Here is a 15,161-nt window from a genome sequence, read left to right as displayed (position 1 = left end):
CATGGTCTTGGTATATAATACTTGTTTTTCTAAGCTAAAATTCTCACAGCCGTGCATGGAGGTAGGAGATAGAATTTGGGGTCGTTAATCACTAATTTCACTGACTGTTGGAGTTTACTCAAATGTGTTTAGCCCTGCCCATACAAACTTCCTTTGCCAGCCTTTATAAAAGAGGTGTAGGGGCATTTGGTCGTGTACCACTTTGGTTAGATGCTGTCATTTTCATAACAGAACATTAAATTACTTTTCTCCTGGTTGATATACAAAGCATATAAATTATTCAACATCTCAAAGTTTCTGCCTTTATGGTTTGGTTATTGATAATGTCTCTATCATGTTGAAATTACCAGCAGCCTATTAATACGAAATTTTTGAAGGATAAGGTCTCTATTCCTACAAACCAGAGATGCCAGGTAGTTTCTTGCAGCCACTCATCTATCCTGTACCCATGGCAGGCATTGTTAGTCACAGCAGAGTTTATTCAGACAGCTGCTATGAATGGATCAGAGTTGACATGCGAGTTGAAGCATACTTGCCATCCCGGGGAACAATAATCTGATTGCTACACTGAATCAAGCTAATGCAACTGTGCCATTCTGGAACTGTGTACTCTAAATTAAATGGGAAAGTTTGGAGGGTTCATAGAATAGGCTTAATGCAGGCTGGAGGTGTAGTTCAAGTGGTAGAGTGCCAGCCTATCAAGGATAAGACCCTGGGTTCAATTCCCAGTATTGCAAAAAGATTAAGGCATTATTTCCTTGAAAGGAACTGTGTATAATTCTTCAGGATCCTTTTTCCCCACTTAGCTCACTCTTTATAAGGATTCAGGATTTTTCTTTGTCCCACCTTTGACAAGGACATTTTCTTTTATGTTTAGAAGGAACAAATTCAGGCTTGTTTACTCAAGTGTTTATCTTATCACTAGCTGCATTATTTTCTCTTTTAAAAGATTCCCCTTGGGAGAAATGAACCAAGCCTTGTATGCACATATGACTAATAAAAGAAAAATGAAAAAAAAAAAAAAATAAATAAATAAATAAATGAAAAAAAAAAAAAGATTCCCCTTTCCTTTCTTCCTTCACTATTTCTTTTATCCAACATTATCTTTATTTTTATAGGCTTCCTCAAATCATTTATAGACGAAGGTGAGTGTAATATTAACGCAGCAACTTATATAAGCTGTATTTGACCCCATTTCATGTTAGTTTATTTTTTCAGGCAAGAAATGACTTACATGTTGAAACACATAGTATAAAGAAGGCAGAGTCCTCAAGGTCAAGGTGAAGTGAATAAAAATGTTTTGTTGAGAATTGTTATTTTCTCTATGCTCCTTCTATCTCAACATTGTGAAGGCTCCCATTGTTCCCAAGCAGAAATGGAATGGAGGGTGGGAAAGAAGGGAGCTAATATGTGATCCTAACATTTTTATTGCTGGCATATGAAGAATTATATGCAGCAGATCTCATTGCTTATGAAGGGGGGTGTGTGTTCTATATGCAAGTTAAACAGGATATGTACAAGGAAGATTTATTTTGTAAAGGACTATAAAAGTGGCTTCCTGTGTTTCCTGTCCCAAAATATCTCATCAATCAGATCAAGAATTCCTGTGATTACAAAGTCCTTTTCCACCTATCAACCCCCTTTACCACACTTTCACTTTGTCATTTATTGCTTTGTCAAAACCCAGGTTGGGGCAACTTCAGACTGTAAGCTCCTTGAGGCTTGTCTTATTTGTCACTGAGATATGATACTCAATAAATATAGTTTGAATGAATGAGTGACTGAGAGGCTAAAGGAGAATGCCCTTCCCCCAGGAGTGACCATTCAGAGATTCAGAATCTCTGCTTTAAAAAAAAATATGTGGACCAAGAGTTTTTAATGGAGGCAGCAAGGATAACAGACTACTTTCAGAGCACATAGCTACAGTGAGAGTTTCAGTGTCAGTGGGGTGATGGCAAGACAGGCCGGACAGGTGGCCACGGAAAATCATCAGGAGGAGACAACAGGCAATACAGTGTGCTTACTCCACGAACCTGCCTAACATTTAAGGTCGGATAAGGCCAAAGAGCTAGAAGAAACATTCTGGTTTAGAGGGTATGAGAACTTGCTGGAAGGAACACAGACCCACAGTTCAAGTTCAGAGGGTATTTAAAAATTCGGGTAAATTGGGCATGGAAGCTAGCGGGAAAGGACACGTCTAGTGTTTGTTTCCCTATGGAGTCACCTGTTCCTAGCACGACAAGTCTTGGTGTTCGGAAAAGGGGAGAAACCTAAGGAAAGTCACTTTTTAGACCAGGCAGAGGAAGGTGGGAATGGTTCCGCGGGTGGGGCAAGGGGTGTGGCCAGAGCGGAGCTCAGGGGCGTGGCTCAGGGTGGAGGGGTGTGGCCAGGGCTGAGGGCCTAGGCCGGCACGGTCTGGTGGGGCGTGGCTAGGGCGGTACTTAGGGAAGCAGCGGTGCGCAAATGTCTGGTGGGGGTGTAGCCTCGAGAGGGGGCGAGGCTTTGATGGCAGAGCGCCGGTCCCGGGTCCTCAGAGGCTAGCAAGCTGCAGGCTAAGTGCTCCAAGGAAACCGTCAGGTAAGGATGGCGGGCCCAGTGGAGTGGAAGCCTCAGCGGGGACGGGCGGATCCAGAGAGGACCGAGACCCTCCTCACGAAACCGCCCCGCCGCTCCGGGTCTCAGAGCCGGGACAGCTGTTGGTGCTAGTACTGCCTGCGTTCCCGCGGGGCGTCCCTGACTGAGAAGGCCGAATAGGGCATCATCCTCCCCACCCCAGCCCTCTTTCTCCACTATGGGAGTCGCCAGACGGTTGCAACTCCTTTATGGTTCTTTGCACTTGAGAGAATAGTTGGCCCAGAGAATTTGTCCGGGACGGGAGTTCCTTGGAAGAGCAGGTTGCCAGAGTTGGTTGAATTTAAGTAACTCAGTAAAGTCCAACCTGCTATGAAATAGCTGGAGACGAGAGTAAAGGCTACAAAGGTTGCAATTCCAGAAACCGAGGCTCAGTAAGCTGGAACTCACTGGGCTCTACATTGTATTTCTTCCCCACCCCCACCCCTACTCCCACCCCACTATGCCAGCAACCAGGGACAGACTCACAGCCACCCTCAGAACAGGGGATCACCATCACCAATGGAGAAATCTGAGCTTTCTCCACTTCCCGGTTATTTCCTCTGGCCTTTTTGTTTTGTGCCCCGCCCTAGAGTTGAAGGAGAGGAACTCCCAAAATACAAAATTGTTGGTGGCTGAGGTTTTTTGCGACATTCATCGTAAAAATGCTTCACCACCTTAGGCTGGTAACCACTTGTTACTATTAATGCCGGTGCCCTCCCCTTCCATGTATTTTCACTCGGAAACTTTGAGAACTACCAGGAATTAATTTGGATAGAACTTGTTCTCTGTCTCAGCCTCTGAAAGCCACATTGCTTTTTGCTTCCCTTTCTTCCTTTGCTGATAATCTGGCTGTTTCCAGGCTGCGGCTTAAAAACTTTTCTGGAATATGGAGTGAAGCCCTTCTTCTCCTGTGAGAGAAGCTGCCACAGGCCCCTGAGCTGTCCCTGCATATTCCTGAGTAGCCATCTGTCAGGAAATCTGTTGGAAATGGAAACCCTTTAAGCCTTTTTGGACTTTTCCTTCTTTCCTCAGATCTTTTAAAATCAGTACCTCGACTAGAATGCACCGAAAGGCCAAAAGCAGCAAAGGCACCATGTCAGCCCTGCTCTCCCTGAAGCCAGGAAAAGGGCTGTGACCACTCACAGTTGGAAGGCAGTAAAGTTTTGGAACTCTGATGAAAAGGGGAAAATGCATTTCATCTCATTGACTGCCCTGGGGCAGTTAGTTGTAGCACACAAAGCAATTTTGAAACACCTCAGATTGAGACCATGCTCCCAGGGAAGAAGTGGGTGAGAGGAGGAAGCTAAACTTTCTCAGTCAAAATATGGCAACATAATCTCCAATTTAGATTTCAAGGAACTGCAAAAGGTCTGCTGCCTTTTGAAACCAGGAGAAAATGAAGGGTGAATCTGATAAAATCAAGGAATTTCTTTCAATGTAATCATAACCTTTAGTCAGAGTACTTTTTTTGCTGTTTTGAATAGATACAAATAGTTTAATCAGGCAGAGTTCAAACTACTTCCATATAATAAATGCTCAATTTTTAAAAATAATTTTAAGGGCTTTCAGAATTTCTTCTTTTTCCAGCCATTTCTACATTTGCAAAACAGCAGATAAGGGACATGTCAAGAAATTCCAAGGATATACATAAATAATCAGTGATAACAAATGGCATATGGCATTCAGAGCTTAGCTTCCTTGAGGCCCATCAAGCCCATGGATACATCTGTATGGACAAACTTAAATACAGACAGATTTTTCATGAAATACAATCATGTGTGCTAGTAGTTCATTGTTACATGTTATTTGCGGTTTCACAAGCTTGGATATTATGGGTTCAATAAATTATTACTTTTAACAGAAGAGATTGGACTTAGCCCTGAATATTAAAAATCTCATGTAATGGTCTGGAGGCATGGCTCAAGTGGTAGAGTGTCTGCCTAGCAAACACAAAGCTCTGAGTTCAAACTCCAGTACCAAGGGGGGAAAAAAAACCTCATGTATTATTATAGGTATTGTAGTGTAGTGTTAGCTAAACTGAGTTTTTGCTTATTTGGATTTTCTTGGAACCCTCCTTACCCCTGACCTTCCATGTTCTGTTCCTTTCTTGACTCTTGTTCCTCCTCAGTCTCTTGGCATCTTTAATAGTTGTTTTTGTCAGTCTCTCTTAGTATACCTGTAACTCATGGGGAGGGATTCTCCACCAGAGCTGCATTGCTAATGCTCCTAGGCCTTTCCTTTTGTTTGTCCCACTGACATCTTAAATCCAGTATGATTAGTGGTAAGACCACCATCTTTCCCTTCCTTGTTTCTATGCCCAGTTCTATTTCTCTGTTCAGTCTCTCTCTTCCAGCATTGCTCCAGTCATAAAATCATGAGTCCTTCTTCTACTTTATTGAATGCCAAACCCATCGTTATTTTTTAATCAAAATGGCTCTCTCTCTCTTTTTTTTTTTTTTGTGGGACTCAGGCTTTCGCACTTGCCAAGCAGGTGCTCTACCACTTTGAGCCACACCTCCAGTCCATTTTGCTCTGGTTATTTGATTTGGTTTTTTGCTTGTTTGTTTGTTTTTGCTTTTTGTTGTACTGGGGTCTGAACTCAGGGCTTCATGCCTGCTAGGCAGGCACTCTACCATTTGAGCCACTCCAACAACCCTTGCTCTGGTTATTTTGGAGATGGGGGTCTCTCGAACTATTTGCCCCGGGTAGCCTTGAACAGAGATCCTCCCGATCTCAGCTAAGGTTATAGGTGTGAGACACCAGAACCCAGAAAAATGGCTATCTCTTGAACACAAAGTACCTTGTCCATCTCTACTATCACTGCCCAGTTCAGTGCTTCATATCCTCTCATTTGGACTTTTGGAATTTAATTTCAAATTCTGCATGCCCAACTCTGACATACCCATTCAAAACCTATTTCATCCACTGTCTTCTCTGAGTTTATGGCAACTGTATCCTTCTAGTTGCTTAGACCAAGAATCTTCCAGTAATCTTTAATTCCTTTCTTTCACGTCTTACATCTTCTATCTTTAAGATATATCCAAAATCCAATCACTTCTTAACATCTCCGTTGAGACATCCTTAGCTCAGTCCATGGATTATCCTAAACACTCTTTCTTCTTCTCTCCTGTTCCCTCCCATACGTTTTCCAAGAAGGTTTTGATTGATTTTGTTTTTGTTTTTCCCTGCTGGGAATTGGACCCTGGCCTTACACATGCTAGGCAAGCGCTCTACCACTAAGCTACAACCCTAACCCTTCCAAGTCAATTTTAAAATTTTAGTGTTTAAAAGACACTAAACAGTCTTTTAAAAATGTAAATCAGATTGTTACTCCTCTGCTTAAAAATCTCTATTTTCTCCACATTTCACTTAGAACAGTAGTTCTGGAGCAATTTCTTCCACCAGCAATATCTGGCAATGTCTGAAGACATTTTATTGTCACAACTCTGGAAGGTGCTAATGGCATCTAGTGGCTGCTAGTGAGTAGGGATTCTGCTGAACACCATACAACGTACAAAACAGCCCTTACAACCAAGAATCTTCTGGTCAACAATGCCCAGGTTAAAAAACCCTGACTTATAGAGAAGCACTTATAATGGCCTAGACATTTACTTGATCTGGCATCCATTGCCTCTGACTTCATCTACTACTTGTCTTCTTCCTGGTTCACCACTCCTGCACTTTTGGTCTCTTTTTTGTCCCTTCAATGTGCCAGATATGCTCCCACTTCAGAATCTTTGCACAAACATTTTCCCTTGCCTGGAATGCCCTTCCTCTATATACCCATATAATTAATTCTCTACCTCTTCTGGTCCTTTGCTCAAATTTCCCGTTCTCAGTGAAGCCAAATATAGCATTCCCTCCCCAGTGGCACTCCAGATTCATCTTATCCTGCTCTGCTTTTCACTAAACATATTCGAATTGTCTCCACAACTGACTTATTTATTACATTTGTTGTTTATTAGCTGTATCTCCCTACTGGAATGTAAGCTTCAAGGGTGGAGACTTTGTTTTATTCCTCAGTGAGCATAGAATAGTCTATGGAATTTAATCAATGTTCAGTTGATACCTTGAAGAAAGAAAGAATGAAAGAGTAATGGATTGAATGAAGGATGGTTGAAAGAGTCACCCACTCCTTGACTTTTCTGGATCCACTCTTTGCCCACTCCCATCCATCTTGTGCTTTGCTGCCAGAGTCATCAGAAACCATTGGTGCTTCCCTCATACACACAGAATAATATTCAAAAGTCTTCCAATCTCTTGGGAACTCATAGTCCCTAAATTAATCTCAAATCTCTGTCAAACCCCATCTTCCACTGTACTACTCAGGCATCTGCATGACCAGTGCACTGACAAATATTAATAGCAGACTTGGAATAATGGGAAAGAAGTTTGGACATCCTTTCATCTTTGTTTGAAAAAAAACAGGTTTGGAATTTTGTTGTTGTTGTTGTTTTGTTTAGTGTACAGGATGCAAAAGGAAGTCTGCAGAGTCGGGGCTCCCTACAGTGAGATCAGCAACATTCTGAAGGACTTTCATACCACTACAGGCAGTACACCACTGGGTGGTGGGTTTTGTAGATAAGTAGAGAGTAAGAGTGACATAAGCCCTTGGGAGCCTTTCTACCCCTTAGTCCTAAAGAGCCAGTCTGAAGGTATATAGAAGAAACTTTCTCTGGGCCAGATGTCATCAACCACCAGCCTTGGTGTTATTCATAGACAGTGTGATTACTGAGTGTGGGGCAGTCCCCAAGGTGTGACCAAGACTCTGACATTCATCCCCAGACTACCTCAGACTTCTCTGGGAGCCAGACTAACAGGCCTAAGACCTCCATGCAGTTTCTTATGCAGGACGCTGTGCTCTGGCCATGTGTGTCCACTCTTACTTCTGTTTGTACAACTCTGTGGCCAAGAAGCATGCCCTTGGCCTTGTCTTATCACAACCTTCCATTTGAAGGCTGAGCCAGCACATCCCATCAGTTGAGTATACATTGTACCTGCGATCATCATCTTGGAAGTTACTGAGTCTCTCTTCCCAACAAAACTGTAAGCAAGAAAGGAGTCTTTATCTGTTTCTTTACCCACGTCACCCTGACACATGAATTGTTCACTCCAGAACAATAAGTTCTGCCTATTCCCCCTCCTATGAATTGTTTCAGATGCCTCTGCCCCCTATATTCTTATTATAGTAAACTGAGGCTGTCATCACACCAACTTTGATTAAGAGATATCTGTTCAGTTATGCTGAGTAAAATAAGTCAGCCACAGAAGAACAAATATTGTATGACTTCACTTATATGAGTTACTTAGAAAAGGCAAATACATAAGACATAGTAGAACAGAGATTATTAAGGGCTAGAGGCAGGGAGGAGCAATTTCTTGATGAATACAGAGTTTGTATTGGGAGTGATGAAAAAGGTTTGGGTATAGATGGTGGCAAGGGTTACACAACACTATGAATGTATGTAGTGCTGCTGAATTTGTATAATTACAATTGGTTAAGATGATAAATATTATGTATTTTTTACCAAAGTTTTAAAGAAAGCAACAAAAGCCAGGTGCCCATGGTTCACACCTAGCTACTCAAGGCAGAGATCAGAAGGATCGAGGTTCAAAGCCAACCAGGGCAAATACTTTGAGAGACCCTATCTCGAAAATACCCAACACAAAAAAGGGCTGGCAGAGTGGCTCAAGTGGTAGAGTGCCTGCCTAGCAAGCATGAGGCCCAGAGTTCAAACCCAAATACCACACACACACAAAAGAAAAGCAACAAAGAAGAGAGAAGTACTTGTTTTGCCTTGTAGATTACAAACTTTGGAGGGTGGAAAAGGGCATGACCAGTGCACTGCTGTACATAAGACAACTTGTTCACTGTTGCTTCAATTCAGGAACAGAAGGCAATGCAAAGGAAGCACAGAGTTGAAGCAAGTTTTCTCCATCTCTCTTGGCAATTTTTGAAATTTTATTTTAGTGTCAAATCAGTTTTATTAAAGGGAATCTTGACTAGTAGCCATTGTTATTGGCTTGAAAAATGAAATTAAAGGTCATCTAAAACTGGTTTCTATTTTCTTAGTTTTTGCATTTATATCATGGATAGCATTTTGGCATTTATATAATACTTACTAGCTTTTTCAGAGAGCTTTCTCATAGCTTGCACTATTTGAAGTCACAGAGAGTCAACTTCTTGGGCAGTGTTTCTGAACTATTTTTCCTGCTCCTCTGGTTCTAGATTCTTGCATAAATTTAAGGATATATGTTAAGCCTTAACCTTAAACACATCAGTTGATATAATCCTTTTATTCTACTGAACTACAACTATAAATTGTGCATTTTCATGCTAAACATTGACTTTCCATTTAAAATACAGTTCTTAATCTGAGATCCCATCCAAGATGAAGGTGGGGATAGTGCTGGGTGCCAGGCTCAATGACTCACACCTGTAATCCTAGCTACTTGGGAGGCAGAGATTGGGAAGATAGTGGTTTAAGAACAACACAGGTGTTCAACGTCTGAGTTTCAACCCTGGTTCTATCCAAGAGAGATAGATATACCAAGAGAGATGAGAACTGTTTACACTAAGGGTTAGGTTGATACTGAGAAAGTCTGCTTTAGTTACTGGACTTTTTGCTATTTTTTTTTAATTTTGAAAATTTGGTAGTTTTTATATTCTGTAAAAAAATTATCGTATAGATAATTTTTTATGTAGAAGAAAGTATGAGTTAGGAGAATATTTTCCTATAAAAATGTAGTCATGGGTAAATTGATATGATATCTGAGATTTGCTTTAAAATAACCTGGGAAGCCAGGCGTCAGTGGCTCGCACTTAGTTACTCTGGAGGCAGAGATCAGGAAGATCGAGGTTCAAAGCCAGCCGAGGTAAATAGTTCACGAGACCCTATCTTGAAAATATCCAACATAAAAACAGGGCTGGTGGAGTAGATCAAGTGGTAGAGTGCCTGCCTAGCAAGTGTGAGACCTTGAGTTCAAACTCCAATACCAACAAAAATAAAAATAAAGTAACTTGAGAAGGGGAGGTATAAGGAAAACATGATTGTCCATGGATATAGATAATTGTTGAGAAGGAATATTGGGTACATAGGTGGTTTTAATATAGTATGCTCCTCTATACGGTCCTACCTCCCTCAATCTGCAGGTGCTCAAGTCCTTTATATAAAATGATGTAGTCACAGTGTGTGTATGTATTAAAATATCACATGGTACCCCAAAAATATGTACAGTTTTATGTTTTATGTATAAGTAAAAAAGCAATTTTAAATTTAAAATTATTCAAACTGCAAAGAAATGGTACATGTTTGGGATAGATGTAATTCTTTTCTAATATTTTTGATCCACGGTTGGTTGAATCCACAGATGCAAAAACTCTGGATGCCTTCAATTGTTCCTTGGAGCATAGTGATAGCAAGTAACTGCTCCTGTTTTCACTGGAGCTGGTTTGCCAGGTGTGATTTTTTTTTCTCCTTTCACTTGGAGGTAGCCTTCTCTCCTCCAGCTCAGAAGGAGCAGGATCAAGGGCAGCAGTATAGAGAAGAGCCAGTTCAAAACCAATTAATAGCAGGGACATGCTTGAAGAGAGCAGAGAATGAAATCACTTCCTGCTCAGGATGATTGGGGATCATGATGTGTGGGTTTTATGTTTCCTTGTTTTTTTTTTTTGTTGTTGTTGTTGTTGTTTTTGTTTTTTGTGGGACCAGAATTTGAACTCAGGGCTTCACATTTCAAAAGCACTTGAGCCATACTTCCAATCTATTTTGGAGATATGATATTGCAAACTATTTGCTTGGGCTGACCTGGAACTGTGATTCTCCCAACCTCAGCCCCCCAATCTGAGCCACTGGCACTCAGCATTTTTTTCCTTTGACATTACTGGGGTTTGAACTTATGGTTTCCTAGGCAGGTGGTGCTCTACCGTTTGAGCCACATCTCTAGTCCTAATTTTTTTTTTAATTTTACACTTTTCTTGGGAAGAAAAATTCAAGTTTGTAAGGGAAATATGTCTTTAGTATCCCCTGAGTTTCTCTTTTGTGCCGTTGCTCTCCAATCAAGGCCAAACTTCTGACAGCCCTGTTTTTGACAGGAGAAGGCAGAATCTGAGGAGTTAGTTACAAACACTCTGCTGTGAACTGATTTGCTGTGTGTTTCTCTGGTTCACCTTTTAAAGAAAATATAAACATTACTAAGTTAAAATTTGCATAATATAAAATTAACTTTTTAAAGTGGCATTTAGAATCTTCACAGTGTCATGCAACCATCGCCTCTATCTAGTTTCAAAATGTTTTTATCACCTCAAAAAGAAACCTGTACCCACTAAGCAGTCACTTCCCACTTTCCCCTTCGCTTAGCCCCTCACAACCACCATCTACCTTCCTGTCTCTGCAGATTTGCAGATTTGCATTATTTCACATGCTTGTTTTTTTTTTTCAAGACAATGCATTTTACTTTACAGTAAACAACAACCTTTCCAATTTGTCTCAGTTGTGATATGTAGATAGCTTTAGATTGCTTTTTGGTGGTTGCCCATGCTGAGCAAGATTTTTTAATCTTTAAAACCCTCAGGACTCAATAGATGTTTTATATTTCATATCAAAAGTTCAAGTAACTTCCATTTTGGCTAGATCCCCTTTGAGATAGATGGGTAAAGATGAAGCCGTTTTCTTTAAAAATGAATTTGTTCACCACAGTCTCTTCATGTGACAAAAGCAGTTGATGATAGCACGTTCTCTTATTCTTGTTTAATCAGTAGTGGTAGTGGTGGCAAAAACTAACACATGCCTTTTGGGTGTGGCTTCTTTCACTCTGACAAAGTGTTTTGGAGGTTCATCACTTTATAGTATGTACCAGGATTTCACTCTTTTTTATGACGTTGGTTATCTTAGAATCACGGCATCCAACACAGTGCCTAGAACATAGGAAACAACAATAAATACTGAAATGAAAATGCATACTAGAAGAATTCCCATTCTTGTGAGACTAGGTTAGGTTCATCGTTAGGTTCTTTTAGATCAGGAAGAACTTTTGGGGTACTTACGGACCTATAAATAGAGATCCGAGACCTTCTTCTTAAAGAACAGGTATTTAAAAGTATACCAAAATATAAGCAAATATACAGGTTGGGTGTGTAGATCAGTAGTTGAGCGCTTGCCTAGCATATTTGAGGCCCTGAGATTTCAACCAAAAAGAGGGAGCTAGGCTAACCTGGTGAGCACGCAGTCAGGAGAAGCTTTAAGGAAGAGGCTACCTTAAAAGATGGGCAGGAATTAACTAAGCATGATAGATAGAGTGGTCCAGAGAAGGAAGACTGTCTGCACAGGATTGAGGGAGCAGTGGGAGCTAGAGAAACTGAAGTCCCCAAGGCTGGTGAGAGAAAGGAACGAAAATGGACACAAAGCCAAGAACTTACCAGAGCCAGGGCATGCAACCTCACAGCCCCATCACAGTCATCGTTCCTCAGATGGTGTTCCAGACAGCCATTTGATGCATCTCAAGTAATCACACTAAACACTTCAAAATCTACAGTGAAATAAATGTGGAATCAAGAAAGAAATGTTTTTGTTTTAAATTTCAGAACTTATTTCTTCACTTGATACAGGGATAGGAGTTTTCAGGAAAAGTGGATGAAGCAATATTGGAGCAGGGGTGGGAGGCTGGTAGGGGAGAAGTGTTCAAAGTTAAGAGTACCATAATTTGGAAGCTCCATACTGAAAGCATTACCTTTTGAGACTTTCACTGGGAACGTATGACAGGTAGAGAGAGAGTTCAAGAGTAACCTTGTCCATTTTCCCCATGTTCCAGTGCCATAGTATTACATCAAACACTGGCAAAATGCCACAGATTATATTTAAGCTTAGATTTCAAAACCGCCCATGACTATTTTGGCAGGATGTATCTTGGCTTTTGTTTTTTAAAGCAATCCAGAAGAAGATGATTATTTTTATTCAGAATGCCTGGAGGGAGTTTTAATCACTGAATTCTTCCTACAAGTAAATATGCTGAATAATTAATTGGGATTTCTGAGAGTCATTTTTTAATTTTAAGAAACTGTACAATAAATAGTCTTTTTATTCATGTGGATGAAGAGAATCTTTTCTCTGGGCCTTTACTATTTGCAAGCCCTGCGGGAAAGGCCAAACACATGAGTCAGTCCTCTGAACCCTGCCTGCCACTGAGGGACCAATGAATTTGAAGAACAAGAGCCAGCAAACTGTTGACTTGTTTGCCCTCCCCCAACCTCAGGGTGTGAGCTACCAGTCTGAATGTTGTCCTACTTAGACATTTCTACGTGATTTTCAATCTCTGTCACTGATAGCTTTCCCTCCTCTGCCCTCCTCCAGGTTTTTAGGTCCTGCAAGTTACCTGGCAACTGACTGAGATTTCAAGTTAGAGATGGTAGTGATGAATCAACTGAGGGTGATTCTTCAAGCGTCTCCAAGCAAATTGCTGTGGAGAAGGTTCCAGGTTCCAAGGTCCATGCCAGTGAGGCCCTGCAGTCTCTATACCTGCACTTACAGAACTGGGAACCGAGCCTGTGAGTATTCTATTTCCCTAAAGAGCTAAAAGGCTTGTTGAGTTTCTGACACTCACGAGTGTTAAGCATGTACAGATATGGTGTCATTGACATTCCAGTATGGGATTATATGCCTAAGAACTGAGCATGACTGTTTCTCCATTGACCCATTAAAGTAAATGTGGAAAGTCCTTTCTTGATGAGTTTTAGTATGCTAAAATGATGCCATGCAGAAACTGGGCAAGAGATGTCCAGTTTCAAAGATTTTGAAGTCTGTTATCTTTATTGTTTTTATTGACAATTGTCTTTTTACTAAGGTTGATCCACAGACTGTAAATTATTTCAGTGAATCTTATGTTCCTGGAAGCTGGATATTAATGTTTTCAAACAGTTCAATAGCTTTGTGTTCTGGACTATTCCATCCTGAGTTACAAATCCCAGAGTTAATTCTAGCTGACCACCCTGCAAATGTGGACGATCAAGTGAGGCATAAGTTGGTCTTCCTCAAAGCTCCCGTTCCTCCCAAATATAAGTTACAGTCCACATCACGATGTTGAAGGGATTATCCATCATGACATTGACATAGGAGGTGGGTCATTCTGTGCTGGGGGTTGGGGGGGGCTGTCCTGAGTACTTACAGGATTTTTGCAGCATCGCAGTCCTTTAACCACAAAATACCAGTAGCATCCTTCTCCCTCAGTTATAAGAACCAAAAATGGCTTCAGACACTACCCAACAAGCTCTAGGGAACAAAAGTGTCCCTTGGTGAGATGATGGGAGAGGATAATGTATGCATTTGTGGAAGAATGAACTTGAGTTTATGGAAGATGAAATGAGGAAGGAGGGAGGGGATAATGGGAATATAATAGAAGGTGTGAACTTGTTTAAAGCATACCATACACATGTATAGAATTACTGCAGTGAACCCCCATATATTATTAATGTATAGTAACTCAAAATATAATAAAAAATAAATATAAAAAGAAAGATGAAGTGGCTAAATATATCATTAAAGAGAAATTTTTCATATTTTCCATTATTTAAAAGAATTTGACAGTTTTCAAATGTTGGCCTACATGAGATGTAAGTTTCTCCATTTTTTTTATGTTTACTCTGACCCCATACATACATAATAAAAAGGATGGGTAAGAACTGAATACTTATAAACTAGTAATGCTAATCTAGCTAAACCCAAGGTTTTGAAACTGCTCCATAAATATATTTGAATTGTAGATTTATTTTCCTTCCTTCAACATTGACTGTATTCTCATCAAAATAAACTGGCCAGAGTCATAATAAATTTCTGGTTGTTGGGTGTGGCTTCCTACAAGCATGCCCACATCCTTTCCCGACTGACTTACTCTGAACTCTGGTACTTTGTGGGCTGTGGCTTAAAACAGAAAAAATTAGTCATATTTATCTAGTTACTAAAAGTTTCCTTTTTTTTTTTTTAACAAAAAGTTGAAAGTCAAACATCTAAAATCCTGTATGCTGTGTGTTTAAGACAGTTTGCTGCTTTTGGGGCAACAAAACAGTAGTGGCCTGAGGAGGTGGGGCTTCATTTGACTCATTTCCCACGTTGTATGACACGTTCTTGTTTCTAAGTTGGAAGGAAAAGCAGGGCACAATTACCATTTTTTTTGGCTTTTGGCATGTTACACTGTCCTGGCCTGTTTTCACTCAGGAGAATATTATGGTCCTTGCTGCCCCCCCACCCCAGAATATTTCTCCTTTGATATCCCATCCTTCCTTGCTTAGTTGTGAAGACAATGCTCATTGTTTCTGGCAGCCCAATAGCCAAACAGAAGGCCCAATGTACACTGGTGACTAAAAATGACCAGAGGTTGTTTAGAGTTAGAAATTCAGTGTTGGCAGGTACTTTTAGCATTATGATTACCATCATCATCATTCTTACTATTGTCATAGGTTCAGCGCCTGCATCAGATGTTCTAGTCTGCCCATAATTTTAAGGTGAACTGAAGCAGAGTAAGGAATAAATGAAGTAGGAGGTTGTATCCAATTAAAA

The 15,161-nt window shown here is 40.6% G+C and overlaps 1 protein-coding gene and 1 long non-coding RNA gene across 9 annotated transcripts in view; one reads left to right on the top strand and one right to left on the bottom strand.

Annotated features, from left to right (window-relative positions):
- The window catches only part of Ca5b (carbonic anhydrase 5B), a 99,674-nt gene that overhangs the window by 52,724 nt on the left and 31,789 nt on the right, over positions 1 to 15,161 (top strand). For 4 of the 7 annotated variants that reach the window (XM_074063934.1, XM_074063931.1, XM_074063933.1 and 1 more), the window contains exon 3: positions 12,963 to 13,156. In XM_074063934.1, coding sequence (XP_073920035.1) covers positions 13,015 to 13,156 — 142 coding nt within the window. In that variant the 5' untranslated portion in view covers positions 12,963 to 13,014. Of the gene's footprint in view, positions 1 to 2,420; positions 2,578 to 12,962; positions 13,157 to 15,161 lie in introns of those variants that run through there. The other 3 variants (XM_074063930.1, XM_074063935.1, XR_012444589.1) reach the window with 2 other exon arrangements.
- Positions 7,893 to 15,161, bottom strand: part of LOC141419872 (uncharacterized) — a 46,431-nt gene continuing 39,162 nt past the window's right edge. For both annotated transcript variants that reach the window (XR_012444590.1, XR_012444591.1), the window contains 2 exons: positions 12,032 to 12,141; positions 7,893 to 11,530 (listed from right to left, as the gene is read on the bottom strand). This is a non-coding gene — a long non-coding RNA (uncharacterized lncRNA). The remainder of the gene's footprint in view (positions 11,531 to 12,031; positions 12,142 to 15,161) is intronic.

The sequence above is a fragment of the Castor canadensis genome, chromosome X, assembly GCF_047511655.1.
Source record: "Castor canadensis chromosome X, mCasCan1.hap1v2, whole genome shotgun sequence".
Classification (NCBI taxonomy): domain Eukaryota; kingdom Metazoa; phylum Chordata; class Mammalia; order Rodentia; family Castoridae; genus Castor; species Castor canadensis.
The sequence above is the reverse complement of the archived record's forward strand: the minus strand, read 5'-3'. Positions and strand labels throughout refer to the sequence as shown.